Below are 27,782 nucleotides of genomic sequence, written 5' to 3'. Positions count from 1 at the left end.
CAGCCGCCAATCGGACAAGTTTCTGCCCCGCGCGAGTGCGTGCCGTGGTGCACCCCCCTACCCCCCATTCGACCCGTACCGTCTCGCCGTCTCCAACCCTCTGCCACCGCAGCGCCTCTATCTCTCTCTTTCTCTCACTCTCTTTCCTTCTTCCTCTTTACCCCGCGGTCTCCGCCAACGCCACGGGGCTTATTACCGAGCCCCCCTTCCGCAGTGGAGCGCGACACAGGCGACCGACATCGGTTATGGAGTTATGGAGGCCGCGGAACCAAGTACCGATAGCCTGCCGAGCTGCGCCTCCGCGATCCTCGCGTGCCTCGCGCTCTCGAGCGTCTACGTGGCGAGCCTGTATGTCTGGAGTACGCCGCACAACAGGTACGTTGCGGTAAAGTGCGTCCGCGGTGGTATGGCGAACAGTGGCGCAACGTCGACGACGGCCGAATCCAGCGGCAGCGACGGCGTCGTCGTCGCCGCGATCACCGCGTATTCTCGACGTCAACCGGCCGTTTCCCCCGCGCGCTCCTACCTCCCTTCGAAACGTCCATCCAGCGAGAGACTCCGCGCGCGGAGGAGGTTCGCCGCCCCTCCGTCTCTCTCGTTGGAGCACACTCGTCTGTTCGGTTCGTAAGCCGCTCACGATCGCGAACCGTCTCGCATCAACCGGATGGATGCTGTAACTGACGCACGCAGTCGTCCGCACGTGGTGGCGCTCCCTGTCGCCGCCGCGCGCCGGCCGCTCTTCATCCAATTCTGGACAAGCGGCGCCAGCGCCACCAAATAAAACGGAGATTTTGGAAAGTCGCTACGCGATCACTGTGACATGTCAGTATGCCGTCTAGCTCATGCGCGATAAGCGGCGTCCAATTGGAGCGATATTCAAATCTAAACGTGACAACTCTAGAATTGCCTATCTGAATGATTGCTTCATAATTTTTATAAAAATTACTCAAATTATTATTAATTTAATTTATAATTTATAACAATGCGTTTTCTAAGATGTTTCATGATGTTTATTGCAACACATCAATGATAATTTTACTTTTCCCTCCTACTCCTTTATTTAAATTATGTCTATATATGACGTATTTAAATAATAAAAATTAATCATCAATAGGCTTATTGTTAAACAAGTTATTATATTTGCAAACTAATATAGCAAACGTATTTTCAATCACTATAACAATTATAAGGCGTATAAGACAATCATATAGTTTATCTAAGATAAATAATTATCAATTACTGTTGAGAATTATATTACAAATAATTAACATATTTACTTATAAACGACCTTTGATGTTACTTTAGCGTTAAATTTTACTCTCGACATCTTGTGTTTCAGAGAGCATCCATCGACTATAAAGAAACGATTTTTTAGCGTATTTGTCATGACTCTTGTTTCACCAGCACCCTTGTATTTTGGACTAAATGAGAAAGTATTTCAAAAGGTATTATCGTTTAAACACAGTTTAGGGTATTCTATATAGATAATTATTTTTATATTTATATTATTACCTAACAGGCAACCATCTGGGAAATGCTGGGCCTTCGATGGACAGGCTTGATACAGGCGACTGCGATATCGTTGCTCCTAACGATGATTTTGTTCTTAGGTCCCTTAAGTTTACAAGGATTCAATGGACGATTGTATACCGGTTGGTATCTGAAATCAAAATCAACTCGATAATCAACAGTTAATAGACACACATCTGTCTCAGAGCCCATATACTGGCTGGGAGGCATACGAACTCTAACTTGGTGGAGAAATCAGGTGGTCGCTCCATTGTCTGAGGAGTGGACTTTTAGGGCATGCATGTTGCCGTTGCTCCTACAATGTTTCACACCGACTACTGCCATATTTGTGTGCCCCCTATTCTTCGGAGTGGCTCACTTCCATCACGTAGTAGAGAGAGTAAAAATGGGAATGAGCATCAAACATGCGTTATTTATATCTTGTAAGTTTGACAGAGATATCTATCTATCTATTTATATAAATCTACAATGTACAAAGTATTAAAATAATTTGAATATCGAATTTAGGTTTTCAGTCTGCGTACACGACGATTTTTGGAGCGTACGCGGCCTTCCTCTTTGCGAGGACAGGTGGGAGCTTTTTTTTCTTGTTTTAAAATCGTTAGCAAGATTTTTCGATTTTATATATTTTTCTCAGGACACTTCGTTGCACCGTTCGCCGCGCATTCATTCTGCAATCATATGGGTTTTCCCGATCTTTCTGAAATAGCAGCATACAAGGATCCACTGAAACGAGCTGGATTCATGTGTTTGTTTGTGATCGGCTTGGTCGCCTGGTGCTTCTTATTGATGCCGATGACTCATCCATCATTGTTTAATAATAATTTATTCTGGACTAAACACTTTATATGAGACGTCCGATCTCTAACAAATAATAGGATATAACAAATGCTACGGTTAAAATGTTTTTATGCAGAATTTACTGCAATTGTTCCACTAATCTATTGGTTTACATCGTTGTGGAATATTTTATATTTAACAGTCTATCTAACAGAGTACAATACTTATCTGTCGAAAAATATTGCGAGAATTAAAAATTAGTTTAGACTAATTTCAACTATATATTCGATAACGATATATAATTTAACTGATCGTGCAATTTGGCATTGGTACAAAATATATCACCGTAGTGCCTGAGAGTTAGACTTTTATAGTGGCGCTTATGAATGTCACAACTATTAGATAGACGAACTTGTTCGCAAGACCAAAATTTGCGAAAGATCTAGCTCTAATTATTATTTACGAATTATCGCATACATTTATATGCGGAAATATTACATTATTTCATGATCACGATCTGTTAAACGTTATCAATATTTTGAAACAGAGAGATTTTTGTAAATGAAATATTGTAATATAGATTATTATAATTAATGTAATCTATTGAAAAAATTTCTAAAACGATATTTCTAATCGTCTACTTTTATAACAATCTGTATGTATAGTGTATATACGATGTTCATATGTACAATGGCAGTGATAAATATTCCAGTGATAAGCGATATCGCCATACACACACAATGGTTTATTTAAATCACAGAAGTAACGCGATTAACGCAACAATTATTATTATAAGTTTTATATATGTATATGTACATCGATAAACGCGTATACATTATATATGCAGTAAGACTACAAGTAATTGTATATAATAAGAGTACAATTCGATTTTCGAATATGTGTAATATCTTTTAATTGCATACGTAATGTATACCGTTCTTTATTCTAGATATAAATAGTAATATCAACTTCTTAAATGACATTCAGGGCATAAAACATTGATACAATGTTGAAATAGTGTTAAGCTAGTGTTTGTTTTACAGTCGAAGCGCCATATAAAATTCGATATATAACGATGATTACATAATGATTTAATTTATAAGCGTCTATTAGGATTTAAATGTATTTGATGAACTTGTTTTGCGTGAGACATTAAAATAATGTGAGAAATAACATGATTTTGTGTATGAGCAGCTCATATTTGATTCACTTTGTAACATTGATAAAGAATATATAACTGTAAACAAAACGTTTAATTTATACTATCAGTTCATGATTTCGTAGAATGTTCCTTCCCTTAGCTTATTAAACAAAATATAAAAGATTACATTTACATTTTGAACAATATAAACATCATAAAATTAATTTCCCTTAAAAGGATTTGATAGCCATTTTTTGAAATAACAATAAATAATAAACAAGACAAACGTATATCATTAAATTTTTAGATATTTATAAAATTTATAAAACGGTAAATTTCTGAAAAGTTTGATACGTTAATATATTAATAACAATAAATAAATACTCTTAAATATGTTCAAAAGCGATAGTAATATTATCAAACACACTTTCCTAAAAATATGATTTAATAAACGTCGACAAATATTTACGACAAGAGTAAATTTCCTATTAAAATAATGATTTCAACATTAATAGCTGGCTATAGAGTTTATAAATGCAGTCATGTCCTTTGCTATATAATTTTGAATTGCACCATGTATTAATAGATAAATAGCTCCAGTCTCATTAGATGTGAAAATTAAGGATAGAATCAAGTTTAATATGCATTTATAATTCAAATTGAGTCTATTAATTAGTATTAAGTTTAATTTTTTAGAATTCGAGTAATCTTCATAAAAAATATTATTTTATATATTATACTTGTAAAATAATAGACTAATTACTTTTGAATTTTAGAATAAATTATTGTGAGGATTTGAAAAAATACATATAAATAATTTCTGTCATAAAAAATCATTTGCAAAATACTCGAATAAAATTCTCAATTAAATTTCTTTCACTAGAAATGAAATTTCTAAAAAAATACTTACAAATTCAAATATATTTGATTTAGGCCCACTTGGAAATAAAACTTATGTTTTAAGGTACTCATAAAAGATTCAAACCTATTCCGTTCAGGTCCAAATCTTGTATATTTTTCAAAGTACTGCTTTTATTTTTCAAAATAATCATAGAGACTTTGAGAGTATGCAAACTTATTTATAAGATATTTAATCCCATCGCTACTGAAGATGCAAAGATGGTGATTTAGGAACTATGGCTACAGACTTTTTGACGATTTATAGTGATTCATTAATAAATAAATAACTAAATAAATGCAGATTTTTTTCTGATTGTGTACATCTTGGCACGACATACCTCGAATAGGTATCTTTATGTTTGACTTGGTCCAGGCGCTGGTTCTGGATTTTGCGATTGATTGAGAAACAATACGTTGCTCGATTTAATTCTAGGTCCAGCTGCGAGCAACGAAGGAGACGGACTGATGCAAGGCGTTGAGCAATGACTGTTACTCAGATCACATTGATCTAACAATTTCCAGAGTTCCTCTGGCGTAGGTCCACCAGAAGTATCTTTTGCTAAAAGACACAAATATCATAACAATCTGATAATAAATTTCATTGAATCAACGAGATCGACAAAAAAGTTTCTTTTAGAAACTCAGTATAGAATTAACAATTATATATCATTAAAGATATAAATGAAATAATTTATATGTAATAAGCCATTCTTACAAATAAGAAAATCAATCCAAATAAGAAGAATTAATTATATTACGAAAAAACTTTACGTTGTGTGTATGTGTATGTGTAAAATAAACATAACTCGTTTGTTTAGAACTTCTCTCAAATAATTTGTACTACATTTTGGTTTCTGATATTTTAGATGTGTCATGCTCGTTGATTCCGTTACATAACTACAACGGGAGAGAGTAATGTACCTTGAGTAGCATTAAAAGACGGATCCAATGCCGTTGTGAGATCCCACATTTGAATAGTGCCGTTAGAATGACCAGTAAATATGAACCGTCTAGGCCTTGAGCCCATGCGACTAGAACCTTCACACTCGTGCACATAGAATGAGCTTATGATGCTGCCGTCTACCGACTGTATTACGCAAACTCTTTTTCCATTCGACGCTAATCGCACGAACAACTGATCAGTTTCGGGTACGACTTTTTGCACAAACACCTGCTCGTCATCTTGCTCGCCGAATGGTCCTACACATATTTTATTCAAATATTAAATCAAAAAAGTAATTTCTGTATCTTAAAAACTATTTAATAAAAATAAAAACATTAGAATAAAAAATGTTCTTAAAAAATAAGTAATAATAAAATAATATGGGAAAAATGGTGATATTACAAGTTTAAAGATATTACAACGTACCAAAATCGTTGCCAGCGTTATAGCTAACACATGGGTCTATTGCTTCCAAAGAAACAATTTTGAAACTCGCCTCGGGTGTTGATCCAGGTTGAGTCGAAATCATTCCACGGAATCTGGTCACCGCCCAACTTCTGACGTGATTATATTCCGAGCAAACTGACACTAAATATTTTTCCGAAAGTGTTACCTGTCACATAATTTATATATAAAATTAAATTAATGTGACATTGTAATTTAACGTAACAATTAATATAAAATTCTGTTGGATATATTCTATTGGTGCTAAACATACTTTGGTTACGCTGCTTTGATGTACTGTAAAAGTTTGGAATAGCTGTGGACCATGACCAACAGTTTCGGGATGTTGGACAATTACTCTAACACTTCCGGATTTGGTGCCATAAGCGATTTCTATCCAATTTCCGCAGAGACCTATATTGGGAGTGATACACTTTTAAAAGAATGTGCTTTATATTGCATTAATCACCTGATACACTTTAAAAATTAGAACGAATAATATATCATTATTTGATACATAACTTAATATTATATGCTGATTAAGATTTGCAACTCAAATTAGATCTTTATTTATCAAATTCAATATTTTACTATGCATAATGTAGGAATAAGATAAAATTTAATAGTGTATCAGAAGATTAATTAATGATATAATACAGCTATAGTAATGAAAGATTTTGAAAATATAAATGTGATATGATATAATATTTAAATAACATATGTGCTCAGATGAGTATTATTAATAAAAAAATAATATGTATATGATGTCTTGAAGCTCACAATGCCTCATGCTGCACATTGCAACAATAAGTACAAGCTATTAATAAAAAAATATAATGGTGTTCATATAATTACAATTATATTTTATAATTAAGCAATAACATAATGTTTACATGTGTAAATATTTACGTGTGTAAATATCAATATATAATCAACATTATTTAAAACCAATTTTTGCATTAACTTTTGTAAAACAAAAATAAAAATTGCCTATAAATTTATCACTACCAACGAAAAAAAGGACATAAGCAAAGATACATGTTTTCTATTACCTCCCTTTCCCCTCTCAGATGCTGGCATGGAACATATTACTATAAATAGAAAGAGCAAGCAAGCAGCTCTAACAAACAAATTGGATTAACTGAATCCACTGAGTAATGTAAGAAATGAAAAAAAAACAAAAAAAAACAAAAAAAAAACATCGCGTTAGTACAACTGGATGCATAAGGATAGCAGGGTTGTGTACAAGTTGTGCGATCTCTAATATTGCAAGTGTTTCATGTACAATAAATTTATACTCTCGCATATAAAAAAAGAGATGTGTACAGTTCAGCATTCATATTCGATTAAAACAAATGTGCTTTGTAATACACGCTTATATGCTTTTATAATCTAATGTAAAAAAATATGTATAACTATATAACTATGCGCCAGTACATTTCAATGTAAAATTTAATGCTATCTGGAGAGGAAGAGGATGTTTGTTGCTATTTAATCGCATGATTCACGTTTGATGCAATTAACACAAAAATGAAAGCAGATGAAACGCTTCGTTTTGTATGACATTTGTTGGACGTGAGAAAGCAGAAAGTCTGCTTACATCGACCCATACTTGCCTTGTGCTATTTATCCAGTTGTACGAGAAATGATGAAGCAAAGAATGTAATAATAAACTCTCATTAATATCTTTAAGGACCAACATCAAACCTCTTATAACATTCCTATAATATCTTAATGAATAAAATATATACGCCAGTTAGTAAAAAATTATTTACTCCTATATGATTCGTTAATATATTTCATAGCTCTCGTTTTGTTTTAGCACGGTAACTAAAATAATGATTCTCGCAAAATAAAGTTGATGCGATGGTGACGTTTGTTATTACATTCTGCATTAAAGCAGTATTAATAAAAGATCTTAATAAAATACGTCACTCATTAAAATCGCTTCTTAACAAATTGTCTTTAAAGGGAAAAAAATTTACCTCGGATTTCTCTATCTTATTAATCGTCGAGATTTTTATATTAGGCTGGGAATAGAAACATAAAAGGAGACTTACTAGTTTTTGGCGTCAAATACACAGATATTGCAGTTATGGGATCGTAACTCGGATCTCGATATAATTCGGTCACGAGCAGGTCGTTATCCTTCATTCGCAAAGGAAACTTTTGCATGTCTGTAATTCATACAGTAACCGAAATTATAAAATTCTAAATTTAAAAAATTAATTCATGTTGTAATATATAGAATGTTCTGAATCTATTAAATATTCTTTTAGAAATTTAAATATAAACTTTTAATATTAAAAACTTTAGATTTTAGGATTTTTATACTCTTGTAATACTTTTATAATATATAAATTAATGATATATCAAAATTTATGAGAATTTTACTTAGAAATGTAACATCTCTCTAGCTTACCAATATAATAAATGGAACCGTTGTTGCAACCTAATAGAAGAAATGATCCAGCCGTGTCAAATGATAGGATGGGTACTACGTCCTGTATCTGCCAGTGATGAGTCATCGCATGCCACACGCCAATTTTTCCGGTCGGTGACAACGCGACTAATTGGCTGCCAATGAAGAACAAGTATTCTACACGTACATTCAAATTGAACGTACCCACGTTGATCTTGATCCCTTCCTCGGACACACCCCAAAGTCTTACTTGGCTACCGTAAGAGATCGCGACCATTTTACCATCCGCGCCACTTCCCATCTTTGCGTTTATCGCCACGCGCTCTATTATGCATTCGATGTGTGGACTAGTAAACACATGTTGCCATCCAGATGAGTCTTTTAGTCGGTAGCATGTGATGAAATGCGCGTAAGCGATCACTATCCAATTGTGATGTGCCTTTATGATCTGCACTCTCAGAGGATCTACCCATGATGAAACTGCAATCAATGTTGCTCTATTAATATTACAAATAGAAAAGCACATTACTTTTTTCTTTTTAAACGTTATTACTATATTTCTTTTTATAAAAAAAAATCTTTATGTTTTGTATTGTACTTCAGAGAAGTAATGATTCATGCTTATAATATATAGGATAGATGTTTACCTTGTTGTGATCCAAATATTAGGCCAATATCGTTTTTATACAATTTATTCAGATCAGCTGAGTTGTTTCTAGCGTGTCTCAAATCTAGAGATGGTGTGCGAGAATGTGGGAGACCGCGTTGTGGCAATCGATAATCAAGGGAGGAATTCCTCATATGTGTTCCTAGTACACCTTTATGACTTTGTGGACCTACTGCAAAACAATCTTGTTACCTTAGCGTTTAACATTATGTTATTTAATTGTTACATATATAAATATATAAATAAAAAATTTCAAATATAATCCTACTAATAGTAAAATTATTCATAAAAATAAATACCATTGGCGTTTTGATTAGTAGAGTTAGTGGATGTCATAGATTGCGAGGTAGATGGTCCGTCGACTCTAGAATTTGAATTAGAACTAACTCTAATATGAACCGACACATCGCTGACATTTGATGTTACAGCAACAGGTTCTTGAAGTGGTATACCTTTAAAGAAAACAGAACAGTTTATTATAATAATAAACTTATTATAATAATAAACAATATGGTTTTGTAGCACTAATTTACTTGGAGGTGGTAAGTAGCCATAAAATAGTACGTCGCCACAGGATGATTGAGTCAAGTCTTCACAGAGCATCAACCGTTTAACTAAGGGAGTGATGCCATAGTACTCGGCCTCATGTCTTAAAGTTCGAATATCTATATTTTTCAGATCAATATCCTTGGTACGTAGATAATTCAATATAATGGAGAATAGTTTTGGGTCCCTGTCTATAAAAAGTGCACCAGTCTCGTCCTTGTGACTGTCAATTCTATTACTTAACAATGCCGTGAAGAAAGAATCTGGAATCCATGTCAGAGTTTGACGAGACGTGGAGAATCTGAAAGCAGTTTTTGTTGCTATCTAAACATATATAAAACATCTACTAAGAAATTGATGAAAAAAATCTAAGGCCAATTGAGACAATTTAACATAAAATAAAAAATCAATAAGATATCTAGGTCACATAATAAAGAAATAAAAAAAAATAATAAAAAACATATGACAATATTTTGATTTGCAGGTTTAAGAGTTGACGAAGTTAAATAGAATTTGATAATAGAAAAACAATTGCCGGACCAATAATCTACCTGGTGCCGCCAACGTTCAGGTGAACGATATCGCTCACGCCTAAATGAGGCGCAGCCATTCTCAAGGCTATCGCGTATTTTTACGATGACAATTCATATCCAACGAGATCGTCGGGGACGTTACAATCGTTGCAAGTGAAAACAACCCTTCTTCTGACAGGTTATGCGTGCATCAACCATCATCAACGCAATCCGCTGCGCACGCGCGACTGACCAGTGACTCTCAATCAAGAGGGACGCGTCAAGTCGGAGCTATCGATTGTCAGTCGCATCGTGAGACCAAAATTTGAATTAAAATTTAAATAAAAAACGTATGCGATGAAATTATTCTTTATAAATTAAGAAATCTTAAGAAACTAAAAAAAATATATCGGACAATCCTATTAAAAACAGCTTAAAAGTTGAAAATTGTAATAAAACACGCATGACAGCATAAAAACGGCATAATTGAAATGTGCAGTTATTCCTATTTTTCATTTTTGGATTATAATGCGAATAAATGCATCCCTTACATTTACGTGAGTAATTGATACTGTTGAATAGATGCATATTGATTATCCTGCAGAAACTTTCGATCGTATAAATTATTATTAATTTATTAATAATTTATTTGCCAATAAATGCATATGGATTTATGATTATCAACTATATGGACAAAAGAAATATATACATTTTACTTTTCCGAATTTATTAATATATGCTTCATATATTCTCTTATGTAACCTTCCGAGGTCCCTTCCCTATTTCGTTTATTTTTAACTCAAATAACGGAACGTTCAATGACGTCAGATTAGCCCTCTCTCTAATACAATATCCCTGTAATAAAATCGAAAATCACTTTGGAAGATAGAACTTACTGTCACCTTCTTATTACCTTCTTACTTTCTACACGTTCATGATGACATGATTACATGATTACAGAATATTCGTAACTACATCCTATTCTCCTAAGTCACTGGCGTAGAATCTGAAATAATCCTTGATCTCCTCGATATTAGAATTATATTAACTGAAGGACGTTAATCAGAATATATAAATAATATAAAAATGATATGAAAATATAACATACAATTTTTTTATAAACAATGATAAATTCTTCTTGCATAAAAAGGCGCACGATATTTCACATAGAAAGAGAATAATGCATTTTTCTTTTCCCATCGAAAAGGGGAAGCAAGTCGACATCTATGCACGCGAGAAGTTTGCACCCGCCCGTTAGCAAGAGTTTCGAACTTCGGGCATTATGCCACCTACCAGAACGATACCCGGTCGTTATCTGTCGTTCATGCGATCGAATCACGAGAATTGAGGGGAATAAAAGATTGGCAGTTTCGAAATTGCCACATTCGAGATTGGCACATTATAGACCCTTCGTCGGACGTGAGCGATGACGGACTTCCGGCTTTTCCGCAGTCGCAAAAAATCAAGAGCCGCGATCACATCGTCCAATCGCACTGACAGTCGGATCGACAAAAAGAAGACATGGAACATCAAGTGTACGCTGATAAGGAATACGACGATTTAATCAAGCCCATCATGATAGTCTCCAAAATCGCTTCATTCTGGCCTTTGGAGAGAGATCATTCAATCAGCATGAAGCTGTTCAAGACTTGTCACGTGTTCTTTTTCTTTGTTCTAGTATGTTGAATTAATATCTTACGTAATTAGATACACACAAAATTTCAAGATAAAAAAAGAAAATTTATTTCTCTGTTAGTATTAAAATCTTTACAATTAAATTTCCCTTTTTTCAATAAAAATAAATTATTATTAAATTCTCTTATATAATAAAATAAAAACTGGAATTAAATAATTCAATTTACAACGTATAGTTCACCATAATGTGTACCTCCATAATGGCTGAAATACTTCACAACTTTAATAATTTGGATGAAGTGACGGCGTGTGGTTTAATGCTAATTAAATTTTCTCTCGATGTAATACGCCTTATCATTTTCTCGACCCATCAAAAAGATATGTCGTACGCAGTCGAGACTATGAGAAAGGATTGGACTTGTTCATTTCAAGAAAACAGAGCTATTCTAAAGGAGAAGTGCCTTTTTGCATTCTGGCTTTCAAAATGTTTTATAATTATGGTACTTGTAACCGTAAGTACAATCACATGTACGCCAATCTTAGAGGTACGTACAAAAAATCAAATACATATTTATTATTTTTGGCACTGTCTTAAACCATAGTAGCACAATTCATTGACTCAATATATCCCAAATGTGTTGCTCAGGAAAGACCTAAAAATTGAATCAAAGAAAATAAAAATTTACTTTTAAAGTTAAAACTTTAATTTTTATAAGAAAAATTTACAGTTAAAAAAATTTGCTCATTGTTTTATTTTCAGTGTTAAATATTTTAATAATAATTTCAAAGTTTTTATTTTATTTGTAACGTTAGAAATTTTCAATTTTTTGATAATAAAAGATCTATTTTAGAGAATAAGAATTAAATATGAAGTGGCATTAGAATATCCTTCAGTGATAAAACTTCAGATCTCTCCAAGCTCTCAGCTTATTGCTTCAGAACTTCGTACTTCTCTCTATAATATAACTTTTTAATTAACTCCGTTATTAAATTGTACCTGTAGAGCAATTAACTACAGAAGTTTCTTTAAATCTAACTGCCTATTTTCTTAACAAAATAATGTTTAAACGATAAATTTTAACTGCAAAACGTTTATAAAACAAGCGTTTTCAAACGAGAGAAACTACTTTCGCAGATGCCCCGTAGATGTTTTGTAAAACAATGGTACAGATTGACATATACAACACGTAAATTAACACTGACATTTGTAGCTTTTTCGAAATCCTCGTAAGATACCGTTCTCCCAAAATTGTTTATTACCGCTTCGCAATAGGCGGTAGTGCCCTTACATGGAAAATTGTTTTCCGATGGTCGTTTCGTTTTACGAGCCTTTCGAAAACACCTGCACAACTACGCACGCGTACGTTACGTAAATGTTAATCCCTTCGCCGTATTTATTTCCCCGATATACAGATAATTAAATTGTTAATAAATTATTAACAATTACGGAAAATTAATTTGAGTTGGAGGGGAATATGATGCAATATAATAATAATCAATACTGGAATAAGATAATTAAAAAGTAGTCACAAATATTCTGGTAAATAATTATCAATTACTTTGTTTTGTTTTCGGCGTAATTATAATTTTTACATAAACACGATAAAAAAAAGCAGTTAACTATAATAAGTAATAATAATCTAGTAGATTGTTTACTAAAGTTTTGTAAAAGAATTCTCTAAGAATATTTTTGGCTTTTTAAAGAAATTATATTAAAAATATCTGGGATATAATGGAATGGGAATCTTAATCGTTACACAAGTTTTCAACATATTAAAAATGAATAAATCGATTCTGTTTGCCTCTGAAATATTTTTTAGAATATCCACTGTAAAAAAACAAGTTTTACAATAAAATAATAGTTTAAAGACAAAATTTCTCAACAGTAAAACAATAAATTAATCTGGATATGCTTTTTATGCAAAATATAATGAGATTATCTCACAATTTCATCACGACTGTTTTTTTTTCTTAAACACTGTTTTAAAGTTTTAGGGAATTCAAATTTAATAGAAGTATGACAATTTCCTCCTTACATGATAATTTTTCCCTCAAGAACAAGACTGCACATATCCAGCACTATCTCTTTATTTGAACTCAGATTCTCCCTTTTTCATATATAATTCGATACCAGCAAAAAATAACGGTATTCAATACGGTATTTATTACATAGCAGAATTTCTCTCCGTGCCGTAACTCCGTTATGCGCCAGGTTTCTTACGTGGGTTTATATAAATATATATTTATTACTATAATTAATTGTCAACATTTTGTATTAACAAGAAAAAAATAATTAAAAAACAATTTTGTCAGAAAGAGAGATAAATTTGGAATTTAAAAGTAAAATTCCAAATATTTTCTTGGATATCAAATCATATAAAAATTAATGATTTTTAAGAATAAAAAATTTCAGAGTTTCCTAGTTTTTCTCGGTAGTAAACACCTTGTCTAACTATTCCAACTAATTTTTTTTTAATTTTACTTATTTAACTAGGCATATTTTCTTGGAAAGAAAAAGATCTTTCCTTACCGTGGATATTACTTTGCCAATCAAACGGTCTCGCCCTACTATGAGTGTTTCTACATCTTCAATATAATAGGCGGCACTTTCGGAGCTATGATGATACTCGGTGCGACTACTTTTTATCTTATCGCAGTGACACATGGATCAGCAAAATTCGCGGTACTACGAAAGAATTTAGAGGCAATAAACACCAATAATCCCGATGTTGACGAAGCAATGGTTAACTGTATTAAGGAACATCAAGATGCTATTACGTAAGTTTATATTTATTAGGCATAAAGTGAGAAATCTGCTATTAACGTGCCGACAATTTGAGAAGAAACAATTTTCGAAATAAAATTCTCTAATAAAATATTTGAAGAACATTAACTGTTATGGGAAACAACACCTTCGTAGAAATATACTTATATTAATATAAAATTTGTCTATAATATTTATATATAATATTTCCTGCAATTTTTATTATCATTCTGCCTATTTTAGTTTCGCGGATACGCTTGAAAGAATTTTAAACGTCTTGGCGTTAGCGCAGTTTCTTCTCAGCACCGGTTTGGTCTGCTTCGCGGGATTTCAAATTACTTCGGTATGTTTACTTGTGGTAAAGACGCATTATAACTACTCTCTAAATTACAATTAGTGAAAAATTACTGAAATTAATGAAAATACACTGATTTCAGTGGTATACTTATAATTTGTCAATTAGTGAAACAAATACAGTGATCTTTCAGTGATTATACACTAATTCGGAAGTAAAAATAACTAAAAGTCAATGGATACTCACGACACTGCAAACCCAAGTGTGTAGTTTTACACACTTAAAGTGCGTAAGTGCAAACCTAAATGTAACACACATTTAGATTTGCAGTATAATTATCACAGTTATAAATATACCACTGCAAATCAGTAAAAATACACTAATTGCAATTTAGAAAGTAACAATATTATACTATAGAATATTATTTTAGATGATGAAAAACAAAGAACGCTTAATAGAATACTCGATGTTTCTGAACTCCGCCATCCTCGAGCTTTACATGTTCAGTATCAGCGGAAACGCGTTAATAGACGAGGCGAGTATTTTAACAATTACCTATATTATTCGATCGATCTATAAAGATCGATAATCAAATAGTTATTTTAATTATCTATAATTAATAATTGGTTATTTTTTATTGTGAGTTAAGTCATTAGTTAGGATCGTCACACACAAAATGTATAGCTGCGTATGCATAGCATAAGATTGTCTGGGCCAACCAGCATCCAATCGATACTTATGTTATGCTCTGTAAGTTAATATGACGACTTTATGGCGATCAGTTGTTCATTCATCGAAATAGTTATGTTATGTCATATGCTATGTTCTATACTTTCCTGTGTGACAGGTGTTATTGCCAAAATAAACCATAAAAATCATTATAAAATTATAGAGCAAATTAACAGTATGACGCAAAATTAGCTTTTTTTTTGCAAAATTTATGTGTCTTATTAGTTCACATTATATATCATATATGTAAGTTTTCGTTTGACGTGGATCATTAGATATCACGTATCAGATTGCATGTATATTGCAATTGCACAAGTTTTAACGAGTAATGGAAGACTCAATGCACGATAATCGTATCGACCGATTACCAACGCATGTATCCTCATTAGTATACAGTTCGTTGAGCTTACAATCGTCTGTAATTAATTTACGGCCAACGCTTGTAACGAACCAGAGCGATGCCGTGGGCGAGTCGGCTTACTGCAGCCGCTGGTTCGGCAGCACTTTCGGTCGCAACTTGCAGATCATGATGATACGGTCGAAAGTTCCTTCCAGGATCACCGCCGCGAAGTTCTACAGTATGTCCCTCGGAAGTTTCTCTCGAGTGAGTGGATTATTGTGTCAAACAATATCTAAATTTAATTTTAGGTAATATATGCTAAGAGATCTAATTATAATTATCTATACAATGCTAAAACATTTACTGATATTGGTACACAATTTTTTCTATAAAAGTTTCATATATAAAAATCAATTAATTCTTCAAAAATCAAGAGATCCTAAAGCTAATTACAAAATTTTTTTTATTAAAAAATGTTTAAATTGGCTTTATAAAATTTCACAATCAAAATACGCACAAAAAGGAAAAAAAAAACAAAAGATAATTTCATGTCAATAATAAAAAAATTTACAGTTTTTAAATGTTAAATTTTTTGTTATATAAAATCACTCTTGCTCTCTTCATTTTTGTGTCAACTATAATTGTGTAAAAGAATTTTTAATTCTGTAAAGTCATTTCAAAGATATTTAATAATAAAAAATTTGTTTTTTAAAAGAGAATATCTTTTTTTTCCTAAATTTTTAATCGGAGTAATTGCATTATATTGCTTGTATATGTTATCCCTAAAGGAACCCTAAAGATTGGTCTCATTCTGTACATATACTCGTATGTATATCGTTTTGTATATTAAGCAAATATTATCGTAAAGTAACAGCAATTATCAAACGTACTAAAAATAATTTTTTTTCGTTTTTTATATAAACTCGGCCACTCACATTTTTATACTATAAAACCAATTAAAAATATAGTTAAAATATAAAAAATTAGTAAAACAGACGATTTTAGGATCCCTTTATATATATATAATTAAAATACATTAATCATTTAATATAATTAATTTTTAATTATAATATTTAAGTTGCGTTACGATATAAGTTATAATAAATGACGCATGTATTGCAGGTGCTCAGTACATCTTTCTCCTATATAATGGTTCTGTTGTCCACAAGCGAGAAGTAAGGAGCAGCAGCATAGGCAATCCTAACGCCGGCTCTATATTTCACAGAGAATACATTAGTCGTTCCGCTAGACCGAAAATATCATGTGGGGATCAAAGTGGGATCCCGCTTGAAAGTCGCGTACTTTTAAGCATACTTTTAAGATAGCATAAAAGACGGATAAAGCGCTTCAAAGGAATCGAAATGAAGGCCATGCGCGGCGAAATGGAATATATGCGCATAAGAGAAACGAGTCGCGATGACCCGAAAGAGACTTCTTAGCCGACTGTACGTGTTCTTTGTTAAATATGAGAGAGACGTTGTTACTCCCTCGCGAGTGAACGTAGGCACAGCAAATTTACCCTCTGATTAATTCCCCGCCGGTAGACTCGCGTTAAGTCGCGGTCGTCACCATCGTGCAACACGGTAACCCAGTAACTTCGTTAAACACCGAGACATGCCAGTGACTATGCCCTCGTTGTACGGGGGTAGTGTAATCGACGGTACCGCAACAGCAACGATTTGTCCTTGCTCGTTCTATCGCGAGTTCTGTCTGCTAAATTACAGGACGATCCGTATGTCGCGGCTTGTTCCACGATAAGAAATTTAAATGATAAACTTAAAAGCGTGCATTACTTGTGAGCATTTTTTTGACTATATCTTATTTTTATAGAGTTAAAGCTAGACTTTAACAAAGGATATATTACATATTCTCTGTTGATGTATCGCAATATTATATTTTTTGAGGATTTCGACCAGTTCTTGAATTTATAAATCAATAAATACATAAATCTTTAAGATTCTTAGGTCTTTTCTCTCAGACATTTATACATATATATATATATATATATATATATATAGATCTTTGTACGTTTGTGCTTCTGTTAGTCTGAACTCTTAGTTTCAAAGTTCTCGAAGCCTTTATATTTTTAGATTCTTAAGCTCTTGAGTACATAGATCTTCAATTCTGACGTACCCTTGAGCACTCAGCTCTAGCAAGCACTTAAATCTCTCAATTCTCGCATTCACAAATCCTTCGTACCTCTGATAACAAGCTCGATGTGGCAAGCTGCCCGAAATTGCTTCTTCCAAATCCTAATCGTGACTAACATCTGACGTTTTATGGAACGCCTTGTATACATAATTCACCAGCGATTCGCGGTGTTCTCTTTTCCGTGCTGATGTCGTCGGGGGCAAGGAATCGGATAACGTCCAGGCAAAATGGCACAGCGAGTTCGGCCGAAGCCCTCACTAAACTCGCTCGTTTGCTTGATCGCTCGCTCACTCCTGGTGGGGTAAACCACGAAGCGAGATGGTCTCGGGAACGACTCGAGGGTATTTTCATCGCGGCAGTGCAACACGTGCACCCAGTACTACCCGGTGCACGCATTTGTCTCGATCACTCTTTACTAGCTCGCGCTACCAAATTTGTGGCGATCAGCGGTTGCATTCAAGCTCCCCAAGATGCGAGTCGCGAATATTTTCGTGCATTCTATCGTTAACTTTCAATCGATAATTGTCTGTAACGATATGGACTTCGGTGTGATCGACGTCTCGTCGCAGGAGAACATCAGCGAGATGTAGATAGTCGGATGACGCCAACATTGTTACTCGCGAGATGTTAATATGGCGAACATCAAGGTGGCGGTCCGCGTGAGACCGGTGTCTGTTAGGTGAGTGCGATATTGCTTCCTGTTTCGATGACACGCTTTATTACTCTTTTTGTGTATATTCAAATCGCTTGCTAAATAATACGCGCAGACATTAAATTATATATATAAAGAATAACTCTAATATCTCTGATGTTATCATGTTATTTGTTACATAAATTTCAGTTATTTTCACATAAATTGTACTTGTACTTTTATAAATATACTCTAAGTAATGAAATTAAAAATGCAAAATGTAACGAGAGCGTAACTGCAGAGTCAATTTTAATAAAAAATGATATTTGACGATGCAATTTTCTAAAAATATTTTTAAAATCAAGTAGAACAAAAGAGTAATGGGATATATACAAGATAATTATCGATATGAAGTCTAGTAGAGATATATTTTCAGCAGTGAGTGTTGTTAAAGGAGCTAAAAAAATAATAAAAAAATATAATCGCGTTTTTTAATCTAGAAATAAATTAAATTTTAATGAATATAACAACTTCAAATGTTTACATCTAATTGGATTATTTTCTTAATAAGAGAAACAATCCAGATATGCATTTTTAAACTATTGAAAAACCACTAGAACAGAAAAAATCATGTAGTGTTTTCTTTTATGCTTTTGTAAATTTTGAAGTCTACCAATGTAGCTTGCAGATTTTCTTCGTTATTGTTTTCTGCATTTGCATGTAACGTTGGTACGTAATGTTTTAGGAAAATAATGATTAACGTACTGTTATTTTCAAGCTCATCAACATTGGCGTCATTATTATAACAATAAGGCATAATAAACTATAACAAAGAAATTGAATCGGACAAACAATAAGAGAACTGCTAAAGACGTTTTCTCAGCAGGTAACACTTATGCGCTTAGTGAGGGTCAAGGTTCATGACTTGGTTGTACTTAAAAAAATATCTACCTTATCAATTTGTTTTGCGCTTCGGAGCTACATTTATTTAAAATATTGTAAAGAAATCGCATCCTTTCAGAGCATACGTATGTAGATTGGAATATTCAGAGTTTTGTTCTTAAATTTATTGTTTTTGCAATTTTTTCTCCTAAATCTTTGAAATAAAATATTTTGTAAGCTCGGATCCCGGATCATTATAGGCAATTCTTTTTCATTTCCAGAATCTCAAAGAATTTTGCTTCTAGATTCAATCTTTGCATTAGGAAAATTTTTACACCTTCAAATTCTCAATTTACGCATTCGTGCGCGGCCTTACTCGGTGCAAACACTTATGAACTCGTTTCTATACTTAGACTACTAGGGTGACGGCAAAAAGACGACCGCATGCGCTCGTCCACGAGTGGTAAAGGCGACCAAAGCAGAGTCACCGGAAACGCAAACGAAAGCAATTGAGAACTTGAGGACCTTCTGCGAAGGTTTCTGTTGCGAATTATTGCGTATTTATTTACGCTACAAATTGTAGTTAAAGCATGATTTATCGCGCGAACATATTAGCCGATGAATTTAGAAGTTAATTGTAGATTCTCTTTCTGCCTTGAGACAATTAAGAGTTTGGTTGACTCTCAAGTATTTTTGTAACGTATCTCGTTTTCACGTAAATCTTAAATTATTTCTTACAAAAGTGCAAACAATGTAAATAACAATTTTGAGAAAGTTCAGTTTGTTGAAAAGTTGCTTCTGAATTTTCGGAGTCCATCCTTTCATACAGATACACGGAATTGAGTGCAATCGGTATTTAAATTCCACCACGGATATTTAAAGGTTCAAGAATGGGGTCTCACGAAATTCGTTTACAGCAGGAAATGAATGACTTCGCGCTTCGAAGTCTATTACATATGGCCATGCAAGGAATGTTTAAATTTTGCTAAAACTTTATTTATTTGAATACATACAACACTTATTTTATACGTGTATATTGCTCGAGTTAAAATAATAAACCAATTTTTCTTTAGTATGTAATTTGAATATTATTGAAAGAAAAGAAAGAAGGTTCTTTAAAAAAATGATCTAATTAACAAATATTTGAAATCTTTGTAAATCTTTAGTTCTGTCATAAATCTTATTAAATTTTTTAATTAATTACATAAAATTTTTATATTTTTTAATTCTTACATCTTTCAGTTTTTATATTAAATGTAATACATGTCTAAAAGATTTCCATTTAATATTTAAAGTGGATTTTATTAACTGAGGTCTCCTTTTCTCTTGCTTTAAAATATTTTATTTTAATTATAAAATTAAATGTTCCAACGTAAGAAAAAAATTAAAAATCTCAGTACCTTATTTCATTCTTGCATCGAATGTTTCAATTTTCCTCGCGGATGAAGAGACGCGCCGATATATCTCTCGTCTGCGTGCCGAAGTCGCTTAATGATTTCGAGAGCGAGTTCGTCGCCGAAAATACTCCCATTGACTTAGCATCGGAGGGTCCGACCACATGAGAGATCGAGAGCGGGACTATGACTTTGTGATGAGGCGCAGGGCGACCTTACTAGTTGACAGCTGGCGCATCCGTTCCGTTTATAGTTGCCTTCGCTTGACAGGTATGCGTGTATCGTCTTAACGCGTTGGCATTGTTATTTTCGTACTACGGCGCCGTGAAACGCGAGAATCGAGAGAGATACGCACATGTCTCTTAAATTTTTTATATGCGTCGATCAATGTGGTCACGGCAAGCCTCACAAAAGTATCTTAATTCATTATTGAGTTTATTGAGTAACAAAGATTCTTCTAAATATTCATGCAAGAAATATATTTTCTTTTCTTCATTTTTAATGTAGGTAATAAATATGTGTGTATATATATATATATATATATATATATATATATAATTTATTTTTCTCGAAAATTTAGGAGTACAAGATTCTAAAAATCAATAATACAAGAATATAAGAGTATAAAATAGTAAATTTTAAAAGAGCGTAAAAGAATCAAAGAATCTAAAAACTTAATCAGTTTAAAGATTTTAGAATTTTCTCTCTAAAGATTTATTAATTCAAATTATCAATTGTGTTTATTTAATATTTGTAGATGGATTTTGTTAGAGAGAAAAAAAGAATCGTTTGCGCGGGGAAAGAGAGAATCATTATAATTAAAGTTAGTAAAAATAATACTTCTTACGTATTTAGCTTGTCAACGAACCCGTTGAAAGCAATCTGTTTCTAGCAAACCTCTCTTAAACGATTAAAGCGCGAAGACAAATAAACAGAGTTGAGATGAATCAACAACCGCGCCTTACGTAAATCCCATAAAAATCTGTTAAGTGTATTCTAAAGAACGTCGACTTTTGAAGTATATCTATACAGCATTAGTTGTCATTAATTTTATAAAATTATTTTGTTTATTTTATATTTTATTTATATTATCGTTATTTAATATAAAAATTTCTAATATTTTTGCTACATTTAATAATAAACGCAGCTGTCTGTTTGTTATTCCAATTTAACGTCATATTAATATAAACGTACTATACTCTCTTTAAAATCGAAAAACAATGTAACAAAACATGTCACAAAAAAATGTAAGAATACAAATAATCACAATTATTTTTAATTTTAAAATATGCCTCTTTTGAGCATACAACATTGTATTGGGCATATATAATATATAATATATAAATTGAGTATAATAAATTTATTATTTTATAAGTGTAAGGATGGATTGTTTCTATACATATTAACAAAAATTCGGATTTTATACAAGCGTGACACACGATCGTAGCGGAGCGTTCGATTAGGACGAGAACGAGTCTAATAGAGCCGACAGGATCACGCGAAACTTAAAGTTAAAGCATTGCAACGTTCTCCTCCGCGTATTTGCTATATGCATCGAAAATAATCGCGCTTCTTTCCTGTCACGTCACGCAAAATGCGATGTCACACGACACCGACTGACCTGAAAATGCGACCACCCATAATTCGCGACATAAACCTGGAGACTTGTTGCACATCTTTGGAGAGACACCTTTTGACACTTCATGAATCTATCTTCTCTAACATATTTTCAGATCTTTACAGTCCTCGATTTTTATTTCTCCTATTACATTCCTCGATTGTTCCTTAAATTCATTCAGTATTAATTTTTCGTTTGTTGAAAGTCAAATGTCAAGCAGTTTTTAAAATAATATATAGTAATATAAATAGTAATATGTCTTCATTTTTTAATAAGGTAACTTGTTGACATTACAAAAAGAAACTCAAACATTGTTAAATTGCTTTCAAGTTTTTATCTATGTGTTTAATTTAAGTTTATTAATACAGCTAAAAATACCTGTTGCGAATAAAATGTAACGTGTCGTGATTCTAAAATTAACGAAATATTGTTACATTTAAGAAAAAAGATAATTTTTTATAAAGCAGTCGTAAACGCGATCAGTTGCGCGGAATGCTCTGAGAAAATCGGGCAAAGCCCTCTATAGAATAACAAGGGGGGGCGCACACCCCCGTGTGAACGCGACGCACGGTCGCATGCATCATCGCTGCTGTCGCTACCGCCACCGCTTTTCGATGAATCGATTCCGATCCATGAAGCATGAAAAAATGTGCTTGGCAAAAAAGGATGAAATAAAAAAGAGAACGGCGACGGGAAAGCGTAACACACATGCAAACGAGGAAGGTGGAAAAACGATACCGGCTTCAAAAATGTTGGCGTAGCTGCTTGCAATGCTTGCATGCGTTTATTGACTCCCCCTTGCAAATATTTGATACCAACGATACCATCCGGTATTCTTCGTTTGATCGTTAGACCGATCGACTTCGAGAAATCTCGACAAAATAAATTTTCGTATTTATTTTTAAATACGATATGTTTTGAATAACTTTATTTATATCTTCAAAGACAGAGAAAACTCTACAAAAATTTCAAAATTTTCCGTAACGCATTTGTGTAATTTCTAAACTTTTAGATTTTGAAATATAATATATTGTCGTAACATAAAAATATATATATCAAATTCTTTTAATCATTTTTATATTTTCCACTTTCTAAACTCTCTCTCACTCTCTCTCTCTTTTTCTTTTGAATTGTTTCATACTTTATTTATTATATGTGTTGTATGTATGTGCAGGGAATTAAACTTGACAGGATCCGCAGTGGTTGTTCGCGCGGAATCGAAGGAGATTTCTCTGACGAATTTGAAAGTATCGTCGAGTAAGGTCGGAGACAGTCGCGAGAGAACTAGGCGATATGATTTCGATTACTGTTTCGATTCATCAGATCCTGAAGCGAAGAATTATGCCACTCAAGCGATGATTTACGAGACACTCGGCCAGTCCATTCTGAATGCCATGTTTTCTGGATACAACTCTTGCCTGGTGGCTTACGGACAGAGCGCGTCGGGCAAAACCTACACAATGATGGGCACAAAGGTACACAACTATGCCGCTGTTTTATTATAATTTTCAGCTGGATTATTCGGACGTGAATTACCGTTGGAATTTTATGAACGATTCACCGCATATTTAATTTCGGCATTTTTGTTTGCATAGATATAATATAAACTGCTCACGCAACGCATTAACATAATTTTAAACATTTTTATTAATTTTAAACTTCAAATGCGCTTCATATATACATATATACATATAGTAAATAAATTTATTTGACGTAGATTCTCCATAATCGGACGTATGAATAATTGAGCGTTTTGAGCGTAGCTTATTTTGACTTTGTAATGAGACATGTTACGAAATACAGATAGGTGCATTAAACGATAATTCATAAATGTATATTAAGAACTATTATGAAACATTATGTCGCATATCTTTATAAAATATTAATAATATCAACGTTTTAATGTCTAATTACAATAATGTAAAAAATTTGATTATTAAACCGTAAATATTTTTGTAATCTTATAAAATAAGAACTTCAACTAAAAATTAAATTATATTTTTAAAAATTATCTACGTTATCAAAATAAATCGTATATTAATATAAATTAAGTGTTGGTTTATATATCTAAGAAGTTGTTATTAAAATTTTATTCTCTCTCAACAGTAGTGAGATAAATAAAAAAATTATACATTTTGGCAATTTTGAGCATGCCATAATCGCCCGCTAAAACACATTTTATATCTATTTTATCAATGTTATTTTTGTGCAACAGGATTAGAAAACTCTTTTGCCATCTGAATACACCGGTAATAATGTGTTTACGGGTCAACGTGCAATGTGCAAATTGTTTCGATTTATCTCGTAATAAATCTGATTAGCACTTTATTTTCATTTTTGCGGCACATAATAGACCTCCTCCATACATTGTTGATCCGTGCCCCGTTTCGTTGATACGCCGCCAGTATTATTTTTAAAAGCAAAACGCGTACAGTACAGGCGCGAGCCGAGAATTACTTTGATTTATCTCGCGTTTTATTAATACATTGAAAAATGTTTTTTTTTTATTTTTCGCATACAATGCGATGCAGCGGGCGCAATCTATTTGTTTTTATTCCAGTCGGACAGTGTTCTGTTGTCATCAGCGTTGTACCCGCTGACATTTTCGCAATACTTGCGAAAATATCCGTGCAAATGCATCTAAAAGTTTCACAGATCTAACAATAACTTAATTAATTTTGCCGAAAAACTTCATTAACCTCTTCATACGTTTTTCTTTACAAAGATTGAATAGATAATATTTTTATCCTTTTGCAAATATCTTTTCTTTTGATAATTTGCATTTCTTTTATTTGCGTTTTGCAATCTAGAAATCTGGAAAACAAAAAACGTCGTGAAGTTTTTAATGAGGCTGTGCCGGATACGTTGGAAATATCGTTAATAAAATGTTATTGGTTCATTACTGGCAAATATCTGTTTAATTAACAAGCTGCTCATTGCTATAACATTTTCCCCAATTCTGATTTTATTAAATATGTGCAAATTAAGTATTATGCGTGAAATATTAAATAAAAATAACAATTTTTTAATATAACATTTTAAAAATATAAAATATAAAAATAGACAAACGTTTAAAACATATTTAATGAAATTTATTTGTTTTTCTGTTTCTAAATTAAAAGTCTCATATGATCAATTCTTTGTGTAATAGTTTATATAATAGATTTTGCATTTTTATGAATATTTATAATGGTTATAAAAACAATTTTTTTTTATCTTTCTAAATTTGTCATAGTTAATTTTCAACATATGTTTTATTATAATGTATTTATATATTTAAATAAAAATAAAAATAGTGTTAGTGTTAATATTTTTTATCTTTCAGAATTACTTTCCTTTTTAAAATACTAAATGTCGTAAAATATAGCTTGAATATTGATGTATTTTTACATGTTGGACACAATAAAACTGATTTCATCCATATCCATAAAAAGCAATAATTACATTAATTTATTCATTAAAAATCTCACTTACCTTACCGCATTAATAAACTAAGTAAGATCGGATAAATTTTCCAAGAAATATTTACTTTCTGTCAGCTCAAGCGCTTTCGTATAATAGCTTCGTGAAACTAGATGTTTTGCATTCAGTATAAACTGATCGATGTATATTTATCGATGTTTAAATATCATCGACCTTGTTATCAGTTTTCCTTTTCCCCTTTCGTGTCTTCTCCTCCCCTGTAGTCAATCCCATTCGTGAAATTATTATATCGCATCGCTTTAATTGGCCGACAAGAGAGAAAGAGAGCTCATTGCCAGATCGAATCGACGTTCCGTTTCTCGTCCCGAAAATTTCGAACAGTAAATTGAAACTGTTTTTGCGGAATGGCGCTTAATTAAATTGTATCGCGGCCTCCGCCAGCGTATTCGCGCGCGGTCAGTAGATGCATCCGGGTGCGAGGGGATGCATGAGTGCGGGAGTGAAAAGGTGGGTGGCAGAAAATGAGGGTGGGTGAGCAGACTTTTAAAAGCGCAGCACGTGTTGCGGCTGTACAGCGCACTCGTTTGTCGGGTTTCAATTATAAAAGAACGCTTCGAGCGTTAGTTAATAATGGATCAAATTTCGAAATTGACAAGACCCTCCTCGTTAAGGTGTCGCGCACTGTTTTCCGGTTTGAATAGACTTTATTGACCGAACTCTCATTCTTTCCACAGAATAAACTCTCTTTTTCTCTTTTCACCTACATTTTTAGCCGTTTTACATATTTTAGCCGTTTCGTATTTATAGAAATCGATTTAGTCTAAAATTTAACTTATTAGATAAACTAGCTAATGTAAAATTAATATTCTATGTAAATCTTATCACAAATCAGATTATTAATTCTACATTTTATCATATTTTTCATCTTTAGATAATATTTTTGTAACGATGAAAAAATTGTAACAAAAATTATAATTTGATGAAGAATTTAAATCAAACGTTTTATACTCTTTAAATTTCCTAGAGTGAAAATACTGCCACTACAATTTTCCAAGTGATTTTCCACAAGAGTTAGAATTCATTCTAAGAGAGTAAATTTTTAACTTTTATTGGAGTAAAAAATCACTTGAAAAATAACTCTTATAAGAGTGGAAAATTTAATCTATTAGAGTGAATTTTAACTCTTATGGAGTGGAAAATCACTCGAAAAATTGTAGTGACAGTATTTTCACTCTAAGAAATTTAGAGAGTATATTTTTAAATTTATAACATTTATTGAATTATATATATACACATATATATACATAATCATTTTTATTTTTTTAGGAGGATCCTGGGCTTATTCCACGGCTCTGCGAAGGAATCTTCTCAAAGATTGAGCAAAAGAATGAGCACGAGAAGATCTATCGCGTGACAGTTAGGTAAATGCATTATTTAAAAAAAATTTTTTTAACTATTTCGAAAATAAATACCTGTGCGAAATGTCTTAAATGTAAAAGTAAAGTCTCCAGTTCTTATTTCTTGCAACGTTCACGCGCAAAAAAAAGACAAAACTTAACTGCATGACGATTTACTTTAATGCCTCCATATTGTTGTACCCCATGTTACTTTAACGTCTCAAAAAAAAAAAAAAAAAAAAAAAAAAAAAAAAAAAAAACATCCTTAATTAATTTAATAATAATTAAAAAATTAATTAATATAATGTTAGATATCATATTTCTTCATTTATTATCAGAAAAATGGTAATAATTCTCGATATTCTGATATACTGCGGCTAACACGGTAAAAACGTCAACGAAAATTGTGAACTCTCCTTGATATTATCGACAGGAAATTTTCCGATCGCCACTTGCCAAGATGCTCAAAGTACTCTGATACTTTGTACTAAGTACTCCGGAAGATATTTGCGAATCGTATTGCACGTGCCTTTCCTTTCACCATCAGAATTTTGCCGCTCTTTATACAAAAGTCTTGATAAAATCTGCTTGCATTTTGTTATTTTTCCGCTCGTGTCGGACAACTGCGACTTCCAGAT

General features: G+C 32.6%; 4 protein-coding genes and 1 long non-coding RNA gene across 12 annotated transcripts in view; 3 read left to right on the top strand and 2 right to left on the bottom strand.

Moving 5' to 3' along the window:
* The first annotated feature begins 20 nt into the window (after positions 1–20).
* On the top strand, positions 21–3,566 carry LOC105829025 (CAAX prenyl protease 2). The gene is made up of 6 exons (XM_012667648.3): positions 21–375; positions 1,340–1,445; positions 1,520–1,652; positions 1,716–1,952; positions 2,038–2,100; positions 2,168–3,566. Exons 1-6 carry the CDS (start codon positions 254–256, stop codon positions 2,380–2,382), a joined length of 876 nt encoding a protein of 291 aa, XP_012523102.1. The 5' UTR covers positions 21–253; the 3' UTR covers positions 2,383–3,566.
* LOC114254866 lies at positions 993–1,883 on the bottom strand. The gene is made up of 3 exons (XR_003626172.1): positions 1,747–1,883; positions 1,513–1,660; positions 993–1,421 (listed from the first exon to the last, which is right to left on the bottom strand). It is a non-coding gene; the product is annotated as an uncharacterized LOC114254866 (long non-coding RNA).
* A 905-nt stretch (positions 3,567–4,471) lies between the features above and the next one.
* Positions 4,472–27,782, bottom strand: part of LOC105829022 (BTB/POZ domain-containing protein KCTD3) — a 56,111-nt gene continuing 32,800 nt past the window's right edge. Inside the window, exons 1-11 of one of the 8 annotated variants that reach the window (XM_012667640.3) lie at positions 9,925–10,111; positions 9,361–9,674; positions 9,127–9,279; positions 8,808–8,999; positions 8,161–8,640; positions 7,799–7,915; positions 6,791–6,811; positions 6,013–6,152; positions 5,721–5,907; positions 5,273–5,551; positions 4,472–4,910 (exon numbers count right to left, since the gene is read on the bottom strand). In XM_012667640.3, the coding sequence (XP_012523094.1) occupies positions 4,705–4,910; positions 5,273–5,551; positions 5,721–5,907; positions 6,013–6,152; positions 6,791–6,811; positions 7,799–7,915; positions 8,161–8,640; positions 8,808–8,999; positions 9,127–9,279; positions 9,361–9,674; positions 9,925–9,983 (2,148 nt within the window). In that variant the 5' untranslated portion in view covers positions 9,984–10,111 and the 3' untranslated portion in view covers positions 4,472–4,704. Of the gene's footprint in view, positions 4,911–5,272; positions 5,552–5,720; positions 5,908–6,012; positions 6,153–6,790; positions 6,812–7,354; positions 7,361–7,798; positions 7,916–8,160; positions 8,641–8,807; positions 9,000–9,126; positions 9,675–9,924; positions 10,112–27,782 lie in introns of those variants that run through there. The other 7 variants (XM_012667643.3, XM_012667641.2, XM_028192256.2 and 4 more) reach the window with 7 other exon arrangements.
* LOC105829023 (putative odorant receptor 92a) lies at positions 10,233–16,079 on the top strand. The gene is made up of 4 exons (XM_036294767.1): positions 10,233–12,065; positions 14,015–14,298; positions 14,528–14,627; positions 15,010–16,079. Exons 1-4 carry the CDS (start codon positions 11,766–11,768, stop codon positions 15,166–15,168), a joined length of 843 nt encoding a protein of 280 aa, XP_036150660.1. The 5' UTR covers positions 10,233–11,765; the 3' UTR covers positions 15,169–16,079.
* LOC105829020 (kinesin-like protein KIF15-A) overlaps positions 15,197–27,782 on the top strand; it is a 38,538-nt gene continuing 25,952 nt past the window's right edge. Inside the window, exons 1-4 of the mRNA XM_012667636.3 lie at positions 15,197–15,912; positions 16,771–18,478; positions 23,499–23,799; positions 27,074–27,168. Of these exons, the coding sequence (XP_012523090.1) occupies positions 18,432–18,478; positions 23,499–23,799; positions 27,074–27,168 (443 nt within the window). The 5' untranslated portion in view covers positions 15,197–15,912; positions 16,771–18,431. The remainder of the gene's footprint in view (positions 15,913–16,770; positions 18,479–23,498; positions 23,800–27,073; positions 27,169–27,782) is intronic.

This window comes from Monomorium pharaonis, chromosome 1 (genome assembly GCF_013373865.1).
Source record: "Monomorium pharaonis isolate MP-MQ-018 chromosome 1, ASM1337386v2, whole genome shotgun sequence".
In the NCBI taxonomy this organism is placed as follows: Eukaryota; Metazoa; Arthropoda; class Insecta; order Hymenoptera; family Formicidae; genus Monomorium; species Monomorium pharaonis.
The sequence above is the reverse complement of the archived record's forward strand: the minus strand, read 5'-3'. Positions and strand labels throughout refer to the sequence as shown.